Here is a 19,513-nt window from a genome sequence, read left to right as displayed (position 1 = left end):
CTATTCTCCCCGCTTACCTGGGATCAATGAAGATTTGAGGATGGTGATCTCTCCTTTCAGGTTGGGAAGACTTTCCAAAAACTGACTAATTTCCTTCTGGATCTTTTCCGCCTCGGGATCTCCGCGAGGCCTCCCTTTCTTCCGCGACTCCACGAGACCTTCTTTGGAGCCCACGGGCAGCTCGATCAACTCGTAGCGGTAAAACCTGCCGAAGAGCTGCTCCATATACATCTCCACCAAGGGTCTCCTCCGCCAGGACAACAGGACGGTGACCTTTTCCACCCCATTTTCGTCCAGTTTCTGCTTCACGGCGTATAAGGCCGCGGCAAACGTTTCGGCCGCCACCACCTCCATCCCTTGCTTGGGGCAATGAAGCTCTTCTAAATTGGCCTCTAGGGGTTTTTCGCCCGTCCATTCTTGGTCGGAACTCCTCTGGGGGCACATGAAATATGCCAGCTGGATCCCACCCAGGTCTCTCTTGCGTACGACTTTGATCACTTCCGAAAAGGAGGAATCCAGGAAGATTGGGTCAGAAGCCTCTGGCCCTAAGGGCCACAGATCAATCAAGGCTGCTGACTTTGGCGGCCGACAGGCAGAGTGACCATCCATCCTCCTCCCTTTTTTATCTATCTATCTATCTATCTATCTATCTATCTATCTATCTATCTATCTATCTATCTATCTATCTATCTATCTACCTACCTACCTACCTACCTACCTACCTACCTATCTATCTATCTATCCCTTTATTTTAGAAACCCAACATCCTTGAGTTGTAATTATTTATTTTCTTGGCTTCGCTCTTGGTTTTTCCTTTGGAAAGCAGCTTCGGGTTATAAAATTGTTGCTTTTTTAAACATTCCGGTGGTCCTCTTTCGGATTTCTCCTTTTTTCAGTCCTTCCCTTCCTTCTTCTTTCCTTCGTGCTCTCCTTCTCTTCCCTTCTCTTTCTTCTCTTCTTTTCTCTTCCTTTCCCTTCTCTCTCTTCTCTTCTCTTCTCTCTCCTCCTACTCTACCAATGAGTAGTTCTGTATTTCAGAAAGCAGCAACAGGTCAACCTTTGGAGAGACGAAAGAAGTGAAAAATAAAGTTGCAAAGAATTGAATTTGTCCTTTTGCTAGAACACAGGCATGTGCTATTTGTACTTCAAGGGGGCAATGATGATCAAAACAGAGAAGCTAAAAAAAAAGAAAATATAATAATTTTTTTAAAAAGAAAAAAGAACCGAACACTATTACTATTAAATTTTTAAAAAAATCAAAAAACCAAACCCATAACTATTGATCAATCCATTATTTTAGGTAGAAATTTATCATAATGCTGTCTGTCTGTCTGTCTGTCTGTCTGTCTGTCTGTCTGTCTGTCTGTCTGTCTGTCTGTCTGTCTGTCTATCTATCTATCTATCTATCTATCTATCTAATATTATAGTAGCTATCAATACTTCAGTGCATACATAGTAACTTTCCATATGTATTTCAATATACATAGTACCTTTCCATATGTATTTCAATATTTCCAAAATTAGATAATATTAAGAACCTTAACATTTCCCTATCATTAACTCACATCAACCTTTTACAATTATTAATCTAAATTATCTATATAATTCTAGAGCATTCACAACTTCTGAAGGCAAGAGTGTTGGAATTCTATGTTATTTATGGTTATAAGTGACGTTCTTCACTTCGTAGAGCAGAGACTCTTCATAGCAGAACCGTGCTTCAATGTATATTGGGGCACAGATACAATCACTGCAATATAAATCTTATGCTTTTATTTCTTCTTTTCTCATTGAACTGGTTTCATATTTACACAAATAAACAACTTGACAGTATAACTATATTTCTCTGTGCATCTGCTCTCTATGGTGCAGATTCACCAAGAGTCAGCATAGGAATCCCCCAAAGAATTCTACCTTCCAACTGCCAAAAACTGGTTTACATACAAATATGCAAACTAGCTCTCTCTTGACCTTCCATCCCCTTTTTCCATCCTATATGCTAACAAAGAGTCTCTACCCAGTACTGTATTTTTGAGAGTATAAGATGCACCTTTTTTCACCCTAAGAGAGGGTGGAAATGTTGGTGTGTCTTATACAGAAAATGCAGCCATTTTTGGCCTCCCAAATCTCCACCCCTACATCCCATTTGTGTGAAAATTGGGCCAGTTTTTCACAAAAACGGGGTGCGCAGAGAGTTTGGGAGACCTGGCGCACACACGTCCGAGCGAGATTTGGCTTCTGGGCATATGCAGGAAGAGAAAGAAGACGCACAGCGGCACGAGATTTTGGTGATTTTTTTTGCTTCTGCGCCTGCTGAGGATCACCAAAATCTCTCTCACACCCATCTCCTCTCGCGAGATTTAACTTCCTGTGCATGCGCAGAAACCAAATCTCGCTCGGACGTGTGCGCCCCCTGCGGGTTACCCAGAGCTGCACGCTCAGCTCCATTTTTGCTACTGGTACACAGTGTGGCGCGTACTAGCTTGCAATCCATTACTGAAAACACCCCCATTTTTGTGAAAAAACAAGCCAAAAACCGGGCTATTTTTGCAAAAATGGGGGTGTTTTTGCTTTTCTCTACCCCCCAGAAATATTCTGCAGGCTTCCCAAACCCTCTGGTGCCCCATTTTTAGCAAAAATGTGTAAAAAGGACCCAGATTCTATAAACCACTTAGAGAGGGCTGTAAAAGCACTAGGAAGCGGTATAGAAGTCTAAATGCTATTTCCTTCCTTCCTTCCTTCCTTCCTTCCTTCCTTCCTTCCTTCCTTCCTTCCTTCCTTCCTTCCTTCCTTCCTTCCTTCCTTGGTGGGTAAATGAGGACCCAGATTGTTGGTGGCAAAAGGCTGATTCTGTAAACCACTTAGAGAGGGCTGTAAAAAGCACTATTCTTAACCAATTTCACAGGTTTAAAACCATTGAACGCCTTTCTTTTAAAAGAAAAATAAAACCAGGGTGACTTGGAATTTCCCAGGTTCATCGGAATTTAATTAAATATACAGATACAGATTAAGAAGAGTTGGAAGGGACCTGGGAGGTCATCTAGCCCAACCCCCCCTCAATCAGGATACCCTGTAAACCACTTAGAGAGGGCTGTAAAAGCACTAGGAAGCGGTAGAGAAGTCTAAATGCTATTGCTATCGTTATTACTTCTTTCAAACCTCGGTGCGTCTTATAGTCTGAAAAATACCGCAATTGTTCTCGCTGTCAGGAAATCTCCCCTTGTTTCTAGGTTGGATCTCTGCTTAACGATCTTCCAACCCGTTACTTCTGCATGCAAAAATAAAATAAAAATAAGCAAATGTCTCGCTGCCAAATTCAAACTCTGAAATTCCAAGCTTATTTACTCACCGTTGCAGAGAAACTTGAGTGGGGGAACCGATCAGAAGCACTTCACGAAGAAGTGACTCTTGTTCAACGTTCTACACCAGACCCACAATTATTTTGAGGAAGCACAAGCTCAAGGAAGCAGCCAATGAGTCATGTACAGTATATATGCTTTGCACGCATGCCCCAAACGTGCAGTTGCGTGAGTAATAAGGTGAAACCTGTTGGATAAGAAGTGAAAGCTAGAGGAAGCTATCGCAGAAATAAGGCGGAATTAGAAGGAGAGACTCCACTGGGTTAAATAAGGTTCAGGAGGGGAGTGTTTTTAATAGGAAAGTGAACCGAAAAACAATCTGAGGTTAGTTGGGGGAAAGATGAGAAGCAACGTGAGAAAATATAATTTGACTGAAAGAGGAGTAGATGCCTGGAACAAAGTTTCAGCAGACGTGGTTGGTAAATCCACAGGAACTGAAGTGAAACCTGCCTGGGATAAACCTAGATCCATCCTAAGATAAAATACAGGAAGTAGTATAAGGGCAGACTAGATGGACCAGGAGGTCCTTTTCTGCTGTCAATCTTCTATGTTTCTATGTTTCTACTATATAAACTGTATGTGTATGTACACACACATGCATGCTCAGCTCTTCTGAAATTATACACATTCAACCTCATTTACTGCAATAGGAAAAACATACTGGTTTTTCCTGGTTTATGAATGGTATGATTGGGTTGTGTGGTTATTTTAATGACGGGTTTTTAGATAGTTTTAAAGTATTGGATTTGTTTACATTGTTCACTATTGTTGTGAGCCGCTCCGAGTCCAAATCTAATTATTATTATTATTAATAATAATAATAATAATAATAATAATAATAATAATAATTATTATTATTATTATTATTATTATTATTATTATTATTATTATTATTATTATTATTATTATTATTCCCCAGAGCCCAGAAGGGGGAAAAAGAAAAAAAATATCAAAATTTTTCTACCGGTTCTCTGTACCGTAGGAGCCCATCACTGTCAGGACCCCATTGTGGGTCGAATGACCATTTCACAGGGGTCACCTAAGACCAAGGGGGAAAAGACAAATTTCCCATGATGTTAGTAACTTGGAATTTATTTTTACAATCCGACCAATCAGGCGTCGACAGTGGGGGTGTCCCTCTGACCTTCCTGCCAATCAGCTTCAAGTTCTGTTGGGAGAATTGGCGCTAGGCTTATGGTTGGGGGTCACCACCACAGGAGGGACTGTATTAAGGGGTCACAGCATTAGAAAGGTTGAGAACCACCGGCTCTTTCTCTCTCAGTTGAATTCAGAGCAATTGTGCTGTGTACTAAATATATATATATAAATTGATGACTCTTTGGGCAATGGGCCAAAGGACATAAAAACAAGCGAGAACAAGCGATCGCGTGCAAAGCTGAGCCACTGGAGTTTCCGCCTCAATCCACTTCCTCCTGAACGGCTCGCTCCTGCCACTCAATGTGAAGTTGGGGCGCCATTCAAGACCGGAGGGTGCTTGGCGCTCTGTGAATTTGGTTGCTCTCTTGCAGACGTTGTGCACTGGTGATGTTACCTACGTGGATGTCTGCAAGAAATCAGCCAAGCTCAAAGAGCACCAAGGACTACCACTCCCCTTCTTCTTCCTCCTCCTCCTCCCCCTCTTCCTCCTTTTCCTCCTCCTCTTCCTCTCCTCCTCCTTCCCTTCTCTTCCTCCTTGCAAACCCCTCTCCCTTCTAACACTGATAATGTTCCCTAGTTCGTTCATGAAACGTCTGCAAGAAAACAACCCAGCTCAGAGAGCACCAAGGATCCCACAGTCCTCCTCCTCCTCCTCTTCTTCTTCTTCTTCTCCTCTCCTTCTCTGCTCCTCTTTTTCCTCTCCTCCACCACCTCCTCCTCCTCCTCCTCTTCTTCTTCTCCTCTCCTTCTCTGCTCCTCCTCTTTTTCCTCTCCTCCTCCTCCTCTCGCCTCTCCCTTGCAGCACTGATGACGTTCCCTAGTTGGGTCACAAAACGTCCCCAAGAAAACCACTCCGCTCCCAGAAAACCAAGCTGCTAACTTCCTCCTTCCTCAACCTGCCCCATAGGACGGGGTCTCGCGGGGGGTGGGGAGGACAAGAGCCCCCAGGAATGGGCTTTCCCCTCCCCAAACCCCAGGGCTCCAACCCGAGACCTTCCACCCCAAGACCCGGCGGTTGGAGAGGCTCCACGGAGGCACTTACGGAGGAGAAAGACGCCGGTGGGGAATTGCAACCTGTCGGCCGCCCGCCCCCGTGCAAGCTCCGCAGCGCTTCCACCTTAAATGGCCCGCCTGGCACCAAGGCTCTGACGTCATCCGCCGGGGGGAGGGAATTCCCACCTTGAGTCAATTGGGGATTTCTCCGCGGGGGGGGGGGGGCTTGGCGGGCAGGTGCAGCCCAGACACAACACACAGCAGCAAAATAATAATAACAACAACAACAACAACAATAATAATAATAATAACAACAACAACAACAAAACAACAACAACAACAACAACAACAACAATAATAATAATAATTTATTAGATTTGTATGCTGCCCCTCTCCAAGGACATACAACAAGCTCAGCCCTGCCTGGGCTGGATGGAAGCCAGACGGCCTCCTTTTTGGGTTGCAAAGGAAAGGAGGCCACGAGGAAAGCTTTGGCCCAAGTGGGGGATTGAAGAGCCTGGCTCTCCGCAGGGAAGAGGGGTGGGAGGAAGCCTCCATTAAACAACAGCCCTGCAGGGTCCTCTTTTCTTCAAATAGGGTTTGATTTATGTCTGTCATTCAGGTGCCTCCATTAGTTCCAATCAGAACCTACCCTTCCTTTAATTAAAAACAAAAATGGGCTCCTACATTCTGTTTAGGTGTAAATGGCTTTTAAGTGTTGGATTTAAATTGTTTTTAAATTGCTTTTAGAGGTTTTTTAAACATTATTTGTATGTTTTATTTTTGGTTGGGAGCCAAAAATTGAACTTCATTTACTCAATACAAATTGAATAAATAAAATAAAAAATAAATACATTTTCCGAATGTAGGAATTTTACTTACAGCCTATTAAGCAAAAAAACACACACCACAAAACACAACATAGAAACATAGAAGATTGACGGCACAAAAAGACTTCCTGGTCCATCTAGCTTGCCCTTCTACTATTTCCTGTATTTTATCTTAGGATGGATCTATGTTTATCCCAGGCATGTTTCAATTCACTGACTGGATTTACCAACCGGGACTGCTGGAAGTTTGTTCCAAGCATCTACTCCTCTTTCAGTCAAATAATATTTTCTCACGTTGCTTCTGATCTTTCCCCCAACTCAACTCAGATTGTGTCCCCTTGTTCTTGTGTTCACTTTCCTATTAAAAGCACTTCCCTCCTGGACCTTATTTAACCCTTTAATATATTTAAATGTTTCGATCATGTCCCCCCTTTCCCTTCTGTCCTCCAGACTATACAGATTGAGTTCACGTAGTCTTTCCTGATACGTTTTAGGCTTAAGACCTTCCACCATTATACAAATTATATACAAATACAAATTATATGCATATACAAATTGTATACACATTATATACATATACAAATTGAATAAATAAAATAAAAAATAAAAACATTTTGTGAACATAGGAATTTTACTTACAGCCTATTAAACAATGGAACCCGACACTCTTAATTTCCTACCAGCCTAAGAGTCTGTTGTCGAAGTTGAGAAATACTGCAATGTAGGAGTCCTGTTACTCTTAAGCCTTCTGAGAAGAACTGCACCAGGTGGGCGGTTTGGGTTTGGAAACTGGTTGGGCATTCCTGCTTTTTGGCCAGCAGTTACCCGAGGACAAGAAAGACCTTCCTTTGCTCTGGGAACTCTTTCTCTCGATGCCAAGATCCTCAAAAGATCTCCCCGGCAGTAGATGACATCTCAGAATCCACCCATTCCTTTCGTTTTCCCCCAAAGTCTGTAGCAGAATCAGGATAAAATTGGAAAGGACCTTGGAGGTCTTCTAGTGCAATCCCCTGCTTGGGCAGGAAACCCTACACTGAATCCCCGGAGGCAAAAAAAATCACCCAACAGACAAACTGGAAAAACGCACTTTTGGTTTGCTGTTGTGCTATTTTTTTGCACTCCAGAGGGTTCAGGGAAGCTTCCTGAAGCCTCAGAGTGCAAAAAACAGCACAATGGGAAAAATCAGCTTAAAGCTCTGCTGGGAGAATTGGCGCTAGACTTATGGTTGGGGGTCACCACAGCATGAGGAACTGTATTAAGGGGTAACGGGATTAGAAAGGTTGAGAACTACTGGCTTAATAAGTCTCAAAATCTACCCAAAATATTGTTATATTAAAACAAGGAAAGTCTCCTTAAACCTCAGTCCTGGGATTTTTAGTTGGTCTCGGAGACAAGAAATGAGATTTTACAGCCAGTTCCGAGTGCAAACGTCACTTCAAAGTCAAGAAAATAAACGACAGCGGCCAAGAGTTTGAGGACAAAACATGTTTACTTGGAAAAAGTCCCGTGGAGTTTCTACAGGGCTCCTTTCCTGGAAAGAAGTCTCCCCGGGTAATCTTAATGAGTTGAGTTGCAGAGTAAACGAGAGATAAATGTAGGTCAGTGGAACCTTGTTTACTCCACCAGAAAGTGACTTCAGCATTGTGACTTCAGACTAAGTTTGTCACACCTTTGTTGAAAATCCTACTTCATCCTTCTCTTTCAATTCGGGTCGTCCTCAATTTACAACGATTCATTTAGTGACGGGTTGGAAGTTACAACAGCACTGAACAATTTATTTTATTTTATATTTTATTTTTTTATTTTATACATTTATAAGCTGCACAACTCCTTTCGAACTCTGGGCAGCATACAACAGTGATTTACAGAGCTGGCGCCTCCAGTTCTGTGGAATCAACTACCCTAGGAGACTACTACTACTACTACTACTACTACTACTACTACTACTACTACTTCTTCTTCTTCTTCTTCTTCTTCTTCTTCTTCTTCTTCTTCTTCTTCTTCTTCTCCTTCTCCTTCCCATTATTGTTGTTGTTGTTGTTGTTGTTGTTATTATTATTATTATTATTATTATTATTATTATTATTATTATTATTATTATTATTATTTGTATTCTGCCCCTTTCTGAGGACGGCATACAAAACGCCCCCATCCTCCTAGCCTTCCAAGGGACTGTGAAAATTTGACTCTGGCGGCAGGCCTAAAAGAAATGAATGTTTGTTGAATGGCTGTTTTATTTTTTTTTGGGGGGGGGGGTTAACTGTTTTTATATTGATTTAATATCTAAATATTAAATGTTAATATTTAACCCTTACAAGAAAATGCAATTAACTCAATGATGGCCTTCTACGGGTACGGTCAGATACGCAGAACCAGTAGAAAAATTTTGATTTTTTTTTTCTTTTTATCCCTTCTGGGCTCTGGGTATGTTTTTCCTATCGTAGTAAATGAGGTTGAATGTGTATAATTTTAGAAGAGCTGTGCGTGCATGTGTGTGTGTACATACACCTACAGTTTATATATTAGATCATTGTTTCCCAACCTTGGCAACTTGAAGATATTTGGACTTCAACTCCCAGAATTCCCCAGCCAGCGAATGCTGGTTGGAGAATTCTGGGAGTTATTTATTTATTTATTTATTTATTTATTTATTTATTTATTTATTTATTCATTCATTCATTCATTCATTCATTCATTCATTCATTCATTCATTCATTCATTCATTTATTTATTTATTTATTTATTTATTATTTAGATTTGTATGCCGCCCCTCTCCGTGAACTCGGGGCGGCTCACAACAGGTATAAACAAATCGTACAAATCCAAATAGATTCAAATACATGTAAATATTTTAAAAAGTTTAAAAAAGAACCCCGATATACTAACAAGCACACACACAAACATACCATACATAAATTGTATGTGCCCGGGGGAGATGTTTCAGTTCCCCCATGCCTGACGACAAAGGTGGGTTTTAAGAACTTTACGGAAGGCAGGGAGAGTAGGGGCAGTTCTAATCTCCGGGGGGAGTTGGTTCCACCACAGAGAAGGCTCTTCCCCTGGGGCCCGCCAACTGACATTGTTTAGTTGACGGGACCCGGAGAAGGCCCACTCTGTGGGAACTAATCGGTCGCTGGGATTCGTGCGGCAGGAGGCGGTCTCGGAGATATTCTGGTCCAATGCCATGAAGGGCTTTAAAGGTCATAACCAACACTTTGAATTGTGACCGGAAACTGATAGGCAACCAATGCAGACTGCGGAGTGATGACGAAACATGGGCATACCTAGGTAAGCCCATGACTGCTCTCGCAGCTGCATTTTGCACGATCTGAAGTTTCCGAACACTTTTCAAAGGTAGCCCCATGTAGAGAGCATTACAGTAGTCGAACCTCGAGGTGATGAGGGCATGAGTGACTGTGAGCAATGAGTCCCGGTCCAGATAGGGCCGCAACTGGTGCACCAGGCGAACCTGGGCAAACGCCCCCCTCGCCACAGCTGAGAGATGTTTTTCTAATGTGAGCTGTGGACCGAGGAGGACGCCCAAGTTGCGGACCCTCTCTGAGGGGGTCAATAATTCCCCCCCCCAAGGTAATGGACGGACAGATGGAATTGTCCTTGGGAGGCAAAACCCACAGCCACTCCGTCTTATCCGGGTTGAGCTTGAGTCTGTTGACACCCATCCAGGCCCCAACAGCCTCCAGACACCGGCACATCACTTCCACTGCTTCGTTGACTGGACATGAAGTCCAGATATCTTCAAGTTGCCAAGGTTGGGAAGCACTGTATTAGATAATGTATATTTTGTATGCCTGCATGTAATATGTATGTATACCTATGGCATCTATACATAGGATTAAATAGTATATTTTGAATGTTCACTAATAGTAAATAGAGAGGGCAATTGTCTCTCTTTGAGGCAAGGAGAGGCCCGGCCTAACCCAAACCTTTGAGCTGAATGACATTAAGTTGGCCTCCTTTAAGCCAGTCACATGACCCTTAAGCCACCACCCCGTCACATGATTGTCAAGCCACTCCCACCTGGTCACCTGGCTGGCAAGCCACACCCACAAAGTAAGCCATGCATGTGGTAGTAAAAAATTTTGTAGCCCTTCACTGGATTAACTGTGGAAGCGGCCATTTTATTGCTTTGGCCTTCCATGAAGGCCAAACCAATAAAATATAAACTGAATTTCTGATAACTCGGTTGGTCCAAATTTCCTTTTTTTAAAAAGTCATTTTCTGCTTTTGTATTGCAACTGCCTTCTCATGTTTTTCCTCCATTTTGAAACAGAGACTTATGATTTGGTGATATGGAATAGAATAGAATAGAATTTTTATTGGCCAAGTGTGATTGGACACACAAGGAATTTGCCTTGGTGCAGATGCTCTCAGCATACATAAAATAAAATATACATTTGTCACGAATCATGTGGTACGACACTTAATGATTGTCATAGGGGTCAAATAAGCAATGAAGAAGCAATATTAATAAAAATCTCAGGATATAAGCAACAAGTTACAGTCATACAGTCAACATGGGAGGAAATGGGTGATAGGAATGATGAGAAAAACTAGTAGAATAGAAGTGCAGATTTAGTAGAAAGTCTGACAGTGTTGAGGGAATTATTTGTTTAGCAGAGTGAGGGCGTTCAGAAAAAAACTGTTCTTGTGTCTAGTTGTCTTGGTGTGCAGGGCTCTGTAGTGATGTTTTGAGGGTAGGAGTTGAAACAATTTGTGTCCAGGATGTGAGGGGTCAGTAAATATTTTCCCCACCCTCTTTTTGACTTGTGCAGTCTACAGGTCCTCAATGGAAGAAGGCAGGTTGGCAGCCGTTGTTTTTTCTGCATCTCAAGGCCTGCTTTAAAAATATTGGAAATCCAGATTATCTCTCTTTACTAATACTAGCCCTTCCAGCAAAGTGAGGCCTGGCCAACGATTGTCACAGAACTGGAGTCAAATAATTGGAATATAATCCAAAGAAGAATCTGCAAATTTGCCACCTTCTCTTTGTCAGTGCTGCAGTTTCTTTAAAAGGATGTACTGTATTTTATGCATCTTTTTATGAAAGAATTGCAATTAGTAATAGATGCAATGTGTAATTTTTGGGAAATTTATGATTTTGAATGCCTAGTAGTAGTTGATGATGAGAATCGCATTGGCACCGATATTGATTCATCCTACTTAAGAATTAAATTTAACATACGCATTTAAAACTAATGAATTATATAACGAAGTAATAATTTTGAAAAAAAATTAAGTATATTGTAGATTGATACGAATTTGGATTTGTTATATTTGAAGCATAAGAGGGAAAGCTACAGTATAACTGAACAACGATTAAGCAAGTGAGAGTAAATAGCAGAGGAAGTAAACAATAGCATTAAAAAATAAATAATAATTGGAGAATGAAGCCATCGGTGTAAAACTGGGTAGCGAAATTAGACAAAGGAAGCAGTATGAGATTAATTTCATACGAGAGTAAGGTATGAAATTAAGTAGCATTAATAATATTTAGTAGATGATATAAGTTTACTAAGTTGACCTATAGTATGTTGTTTTTTTAGTGGGGAGGAAACTAATAAGAAAAAAAATCTTTGTAATTAAATTATCCACTCAGGGAAGGATTTAGAGCAGTGGTTCTCAACCTGAGGGTCAGGACCTCTTTGGGGGTCGAATGACCATTTCACAGGGGTCACCTAGGACCATGAGAAAAGACAAATTTCCCATGGTGTTAGGAACTGTAGCTTCTATTCTGGCGCTTCGGAGTATATTTTTACAATCTGACCAATCAGGTGTTTACAGTGGGGGTGTCCCTCTGACCTTCCCGCCAATCAGCTTAAAGCTCTGTTGGGAGAATTGGCGCTAGGCTTATGATTGGGGGTCACCACAACATGAGGAGCTTTATTAAGGGGTCACGACATTTGAAAAGTTGAGAACCACTGATTTAGAGGGTGTATGAGAAAGTAGGTAAGAAGAAGAGAAAGGAGTGAGAGTAGAAGGGGAGGTAGAGAAGGAGGAAGGAAAGAGGGTAGAAGGAGAGGTGGAGAAGTAAGTAAGGAAAGAGAAGGAGATGGTAGTAGGAGAGGGGAGAGAAAAGGAGTAAGAAGGTAGTTACTATAGGTGGAATAGTCACCTGAGATAGAAAGAGTGGAGTGAAGAGGGGGAAGATTGAGATGGATTAAATAATAAAATAAAAATAAAAATTGGAATGCAACTTACGTTATTGTACTATTGTTTTTAAGTGACAGTATTTGTATATTGATTTTTATTGAAGGTATATGTGATGTATGTTTTTTTATCTTATTGATGTGGAGGAAAAATAATTTAAAAATAATAATAATAAAAGGATGTATTTCAGACAGTTTCTGAAAGACAGAAAAATCTATGTAAATCAGTTCTGAAAGCTTAGTGCTGAAGAATTTCTATTGATTCCCCGAGAAATGTTAATTTTTTTCCCTTCCAGGATTTGAGCATCTGTAGCTTTTCCAAAAGTTGCATTTATGTAAATAGTGTGCAGTTGTGCACACGAGCAAGATATATAATATTTTACATTGCTTGGCTCGTTCTTTAGATTTAAAAGAAAAAAATATTACAGTGTGAACTAGTGAATAATGGAATTCATTTTACACAGTAAGATGGGAGCAACATAATATAAGCCATGGCAGAAAATTGAACAATAGCTTAGTCTCTCTCTCTCTCTTTTTAGTCTCTCATCAAAGCGTTTTAAAATTTCTGAGAAAAGGACCAAAGAGAATTGCGATTAAGAATGAAAAAAGGGGAGATAGCTTTAAAAGCTGCATAAAATATAAAAAAGGCACAGGAGAACAGATGCAAAATTATATGCCAAGTTCTGTAGCTAAAGTATTCCTGTATGAAAAATTTTAAAGTACTGCAGAGAAATTAAGTTTAAGTTTTATTGGATTTAGAGGCCGCCCAACTCCAGATGGAATAATACTCTAAAATAATACTCTAAAAATGCTATCCATAAGATTTTGAACCGTCTTTTTAAAAAAGGCAATTTGATGCAATTTAAGAATAAGACAAAATGGCCAAAATTGTTCAGATACCTAATGCAAAAGCGAAGATAATAATACAGAAAAGAATTTGCAAATTCACCGTGTTGTTGTTATCTAAACTGCAATTTCTCTAAATTTCAGCCCTGCAGTTTACCTAAAATTTAGCATAAATAATATGAAATAATATGAAACTTCTAAATTGTTTTTCTGCTTTGAAACCTGCCCTTGGCAAAGAATTTTGGAGCCAAAAAAAATCAGATCCAACCAACACGCCGCGGATGGATATGATTCATGGCTATTTGCTAGACTTTTGATTTTAGCCTTAGTTTTAGTTTAAAATTGTGCAAGGATTTCAGGAATTCTAGCTTATTATCCTAATAGGGGATGATAACATTGATTATTGATTAATCTTTATCTCACTTCAACAAATTACCATTGCTAGCTTTATTGATTTGTGTCTTAATAGCAATTCCTTTGGAGATTTTCAAATATATTTTAAGGCACGTGGCAATCTTTAATTCAATTTTAATATCCCCTTTATGATAAGTAATGATAAGTTACCCAAAGGGGGAAAAAACATTTATCCAATTTTGGCTAATCTACTTGAGTTTCAGAAGAAGTGCTCTATAACTCTTACTTTTTGGAGAGAACATTGAAGAACTTGTAGAGGGGCAGCCTATAAATCCAGTTAATAAATATAAATCCAATTAATAAAATAGCATTTAGACTTATATACCACTTCACATTGCTTTACAGCCCTCTCTAAGTGGCTTACACAGTCAGCATATTGTTCCCAACAATGCACAAAATATAAAATTAAAATAGGAATGGAAATGGAACACTGCTTAAATGCTTTTAAAAAAAATTCTCCGTTTAGAGTGAATGTAGCTTGGCTAATTTTCAGCAATCTTAGCATTTCCCCCCCGTTCTGATGTTGATTTTATTTATTTATTTATTGGATTTGTATGCCACCCCTCTCTGGAGACTCGGAGCGGCTAACAGCAACAATAAAACAGTGTACAATAGTAGTCTAATACTAAAAATGATTAAAAAACCCATTAATATAAAAACCAAACATACATACATACATACCGTGCATAGAATTGTAAAGGCCTAGGGGGAAAGAGGATCTCAATTCCCCCCTGCCCGATGGCAGAGGTGGGTTTTAAGTAGCTTACGAAAGGCAAGGAGGGTGGGGGCAATTCTAATCTCTGGGGGGAGTTGGTTCCAGAAGGCCGGGGCCGCCACAGAGAAGGCTCTTCCCCTGGGTCCCGCTAAGTGACATTGTTTAGTTGACGGGACCTGGAGAAGACCCACTCTGGGACCTAACTGGTCGCTGGGATTCGTGCAACAGAAGGCGGTCCCGGAGATAATTTGGTCTGGTGCCATGAAGGGCTTTATAGGCCATAACTTTGAATTGTGACCAGAAACTGATCGGCAACCAATGCAGACTGCGGAGTGTTGGTGTAACATGGGCATACTTAGAGAAGCCCATAATTGCTCTCGCAGCTGCATTCTGCACGATCTGAAGTTTCCGAACACTCTTCAAAGGTCGCCCCATGTAGAGAGCGTTACAGTAGTCGAGCCTCGAGGTGATGAGGGCATGAGTGACTGTGAGCAGTGACTCCCGATTGTCTCATGCAGTAATCTTACCATTTTGATAAGTGGTCTTGAAATCCGACCAAATAAATAAATAAATTTGAAGGATCTCCTGGCATTGAAGGTGGCTCCAGGAAGTCTTCAAATTACTTCTGAAAATTGGAGTAAGGCAGAAATGGTGGCGGTTTGAGAATCGCACAAATTCCTATTTTCTTCTTTTCTGTTTTCTAGGCATGTCTGCCTCGGATTCGTTAGGAATTGCCGAAATGGTGAAACGGGTAGCAGAGCAACAAAACACTCAAGCTTGTGAAATACAAAAGAGCAAGGAAGTGCTCACACAAATGCAGGTAATATTTCAGAAATACTTGACGGTCCGGTAGAGAAAGAGCGGGGCTGAGTCTAGTTTGGTTTGGAAAAAAACAGGACAGAAGCAGAGAAATTTCTAGCCAAGATAATAAATCTCCTTTAAATGCTTTCTTTCAACCTCTTTGCATCGATGGACGGAAGTCAGGAGGAAATTTTAAAAAGACAAGCATTTTCTTGGACTCTACCCAACATTTAAGTAGCAGAATCGAGGCAGCTATTGAGATCAATTGACCCTTTATTGATGGTCAAAGACCATTGTGAGGATGATGGGCAGTATTGGGGTGGTGGACGGTGCACGGGGTGGTGGACGGTATTCCGCGGGGGGGGAAATGGAGCGATTTCTGGCTATTTTTTGCTTCTGCGCATGCATGGAAGCAAAACAACTGCCAAAATCTCACGAGCACGCGTGTCCCTTCATGATATTTTGCTCCCTGCGCATGTGCAGAAGCAAAGTCTCGCTCGGACATGAGCGGCGCGTGCCAGGGTCGGCGGTAAGTGGAATCCTCTCTTGAAGATGGGGTAGAAACAATGAAAAAGCATTAAAAATATATCAGTTACATATAAATTACAGTGTTCCCTCGCTTTTTGTGGGGGATGCGTTCCGAGACCGCCCGCGAAAGTCGAATTTCCACGAAGTAGAGATGCGGAAGTAAACACACTATTTTTGGCTATGAACAGTATCACAAGCCCTCCTTTAACACTTTAAACCCCTAAATTGCAATTTCCCATTCCCTTAGCAACCATTTAGATTATTACTCACCATGTTTATTTATTAAAGTTTATTTAAAAAAATATTTATTAAAGGCAGACGAAAGTTTGGTGATGACATATGACGTCATTGGGTGGGAAAAACCATGGTATAGGGAAAAAACCCGCAAAGTATTTTTTAATTAATATTTTTGAAAAACCGTTCCCTCGATTTTCGAACCCACAAAAATCGAGGGAACACTGTATATCTTAAAAACTTTAAAGGAATTTAAAAAGAGGGTGAGGAGTACAGTTGGGTTAGTGCTTAAGGCACCAGGCTAGAATTAGGCGACGGTGAGTTCTAGTCCTGCCTAAGGGTATGAAAGCCGGTTGGGTGACTTTGAACCAATCAGCAGGGCATCGTGAGTTCTAGTCCTGCCTTTAGGAATGGAAGTCAGATGGTAACTTTCGGCTAATCACCAGGAATCAGACAGTTCTAATCCTGCTTTATCCATGAAAGCTGGCTGGGTGACTCTGGACCAATCACCAGGAGACTGGGAGTTCTAATCCCGCCTAAGGGTATGAAAGCCAATTGGATGACTTTGGGCCAATCATTTGGACCCATCCCTCTCTCTTAGGCCCAACCCACCTCACAGGGTAGTTGTTGTTGCTAAAACAGGAGGTGCAAGGTGTGTTGGAGACGTTCACCTCACTTTTTGGACTCTTTTCAGTATTCACTGCTTTAACCCCGCCATGTTTCTTTTCCTCTGTAGGCTCAGCTTCGGGACCTTGAGCTCCAGAGGAACTCCGTTGTAGCCGAAAGGAAGGCCGTTGAAAGACAAAGGTACTTCTCCGAGGAAGCCCTAGCCGCCACCAGAGGCCACCTGGGAGATCTGGAGGCTCAAATCTCAGCCTCGCACAGCGAGAACGTGAAGCTGGCCCAGGAGGTTGAGGTCCTACAAGAAGAGTTGGAAAGGAAGATTTTAAGAAACCGGGCTTACTATGAGAAAATGGCCGCCCACCGAAACTGGTTTAAGGAAGCGGAAAGCAAGTTGCCTTTTGTGGTGGAGCTGGTGAGAAAAAGAGCCGCCGTCCAGCAGCTGAGGGAGAAGAAAGAAGAGCTGGTTGCCTCTCTCCGTGCGAGAGAAGAACAGGATATGACGGGCCAAGTCCAGGTCAGGATCGCTGCCCTTTGCAGTTATTTTGTCGTTCTTCCCAAATTGTCTTTTCATCTCCCAAAGCATATCTATCCATCAGTGAAATCGCAGCATTGCAAAAACACCAAGTCCTCAAACCCCCACCTCTGGACCTCTGTGTTTTTGTGATGCTGCGATTTCACTGAGGCTCCCCTCACTGGGAAACCCCACCTCCGGACTTCTGTTGCCAGCGAAGCTCCCGTTTTTGCGCTGCTGGGATTCCCCTGCAGCATCACAAAAACACGGAAGTCCGGAGGTGGGGTTTCCCATGGAGGGGAGCCTCAGAAGAATCCCAGCAGCACAAAAACGGGTGCTTCGCTGGCAACGGAAGTCCGGAGGCGGGGAATCCCAGCAGCGGCGGTGGGTTTGTAAGGTGAAAATAGTTTGTAAGAAGAGGCAAAAAAATCTTCAACCCCGGGTTTGTATCTTGAAAAGTTTGTATGACGAGGCGTTTGTAAGACAAGGTATCACTGTATTATCCGATTTATTTTATTGTGCCTCTATTCCCTTGTTTGTATCCCTAACTCAGGACGAAATCTCTTGTCTGCAAAGTGAAATGAAGGTTTTGAAAGAGGCCATCAATGAAGAAGAGAACGCCATTCGCAATGAAAAAAGCAGACATGCTACGCTTCAGAAAGAAATTGAGGTGAGTTTTCATCTCTACAATTCATCTTGGCTATTTATTTTAAGAAGCCCTCTTGAATATATTCATTTTTGAATAACGATATTTTTAAAATGCATTCCTAAGACGTCAGAGTCATAGAAACGTAGAAGATTGAGGGCAGATAAAGACCTCATGGTCCATCCAGTCTGCCCTTATACTATTTCCTGTATTTTATCTTAGGATGGATCTATGTTTATCCCAGGCATGTTGAAATTCAGTCCTTATCGCAGAGCTATCAAAGCAGCTAATTTTAATTCTATCCCGGTATGAAATTATAAACTCTTTCAAGTTAAGTTCTGGGAAACTATAAAGCCTTTGGCAGTTACTGTAAAACATAATTTTATAGCCGCCCCGAGTCTGCGGAGAGGGGCGGCATACAAATCTAATAAATTATTATTAATTATTATTATAATTGAAGGTGTTGAAATTCGCACACGGTACTGGAAGGCAGCTTTTCAAATCTGTCTCAGCTGTGAAGTCTTTCCAAAGTAGCTAAAAGGTTTACTTATCTGCCCTTGAATCAAAATTTCTCCTCCGGTTTCCACACAATGCAATTTACTCAATCGTTAATTCCGCAAGGCTTCATCCCCCCCCCCCCCCCAGTATTGAGAAAAATTGGGTAAAGTTGAATCTCTTTAGCAGGCTTTTCATTGGGATCAATGTTAGGTTGAATTTACTATTTAAATTTGCTCATCTTAGGGTGTCAATCATTAAGTGTTGCACCTCATGATTCTTGACAAATGTATATTTTCTTTTTATGTACACCAAAGACAAATTCCTTGTGTGTCCAATCACACTTGACCAATAAATCTTCTATCTATCTTCTATCTTCTTTCTCCTTCCCTTTCTTTCTGCCTTCCTCCTTCTTTCTCCTTCCCTCTCTATTTATTTATTTATTTATTTATTTATTTATTTATTTATTTATTTATTTATTCATTCATTCATTCATTCATTCATTCATTCATTCATTCATTCATTGGATTTGTATGCCGCCCCTCTCCGGAGACTCGGGGCGGCTAACAGCAGTAATAAGACAGCGTACAATAATAATCCAATACTAAAAATGATTAAAAACCCATTAATATAAAAACCAAACATACATACAGACATACCATGCATAAAATTCTAAAGACCTAGTGGGAAAGAGTATCTCAATTCCTCCATGCCTGATGGCAGAGGTGGGTTTTAAGTAGCTTACGAAAGGCAAGGAGGGTGGGGGCAATTCTAATTTCTGGGGGGAGTTGGTTCCAGAGGGCCAGGGCCACCACAGAGAAGGCTCTTCCCCTGGGTCCCGCCAAGCGGCATTGTTTTCTCCCTCCTTCCCTTTTATGTACTCTGAGAGCATCTGCACCAAAGGCAAATTCCTTGTGTGTCCAGTCACACTTGCCCAAGACAGAATTCTGTATTCACAGGTCTTTCTCAGTCCTTTTATTCTTGCCCTTAACAGCTGCAGAGAAAGAGGTCCGTAGCGGTTCTCAAACGCCTGCGTTGCCAAGTTAACAACCTGGAGTTGGAGAGGAGGCTGGGGCATTCGAAACTGCAGCAGCTGGAAGGAGAGGCAGGAGAATTGCGTAAGCTGTTGCAAGCCGCCAATGAGTAAATTCACCCAAGGAGATGGGCTCCTCCTTTGGACAATTTCATCTTC

General features: G+C 41.4%; 2 protein-coding genes across 6 annotated transcripts in view; one reads left to right on the top strand and one right to left on the bottom strand.

Moving 5' to 3' along the window:
- The window catches only part of LACC1 (laccase domain containing 1), a 15,081-nt gene extending 9,477 nt beyond the window's left edge, over window positions 1–5,604 (bottom strand). The window contains exons 1-3 of one of the 5 annotated variants that reach the window (XM_070751394.1): window positions 5,560–5,604; window positions 3,350–3,546; window positions 18–1,177 (exon numbers count right to left, since the gene is read on the bottom strand). In XM_070751394.1, coding sequence (XP_070607495.1) covers window positions 18–609 — 592 coding nt within the window. In that variant the 5' untranslated portion in view covers window positions 610–1,177; window positions 3,350–3,546; window positions 5,560–5,604. Of the gene's footprint in view, window positions 1–17; window positions 1,178–3,148; window positions 3,269–3,349; window positions 3,596–5,559 lie in introns of those variants that run through there. The other 4 variants (XM_070751395.1, XM_070751396.1, XM_070751397.1 and 1 more) reach the window with 4 other exon arrangements.
- On the top strand, window positions 5,468–19,513 carry CCDC122 (coiled-coil domain containing 122). The gene is given in 7 exon segments (XM_070751587.1): window positions 5,468–5,576; window positions 7,801–7,853; window positions 7,855–7,891; window positions 15,187–15,302; window positions 16,782–17,183; window positions 17,734–17,850; window positions 19,316–19,513. Coding segments are annotated over 7 exon segments (987 nt in total). The 3' UTR covers window positions 19,469–19,513.

The sequence above is a fragment of the Erythrolamprus reginae genome, chromosome 4 (assembly GCF_031021105.1).
Source record: "Erythrolamprus reginae isolate rEryReg1 chromosome 4, rEryReg1.hap1, whole genome shotgun sequence".
Taxonomy (NCBI): Eukaryota; Metazoa; Chordata; class Lepidosauria; order Squamata; family Dipsadidae; genus Erythrolamprus; species Erythrolamprus reginae.
Note: the sequence above shows the minus strand (reverse complement) of the source record. Positions and strands in the feature narration are given on the sequence as shown.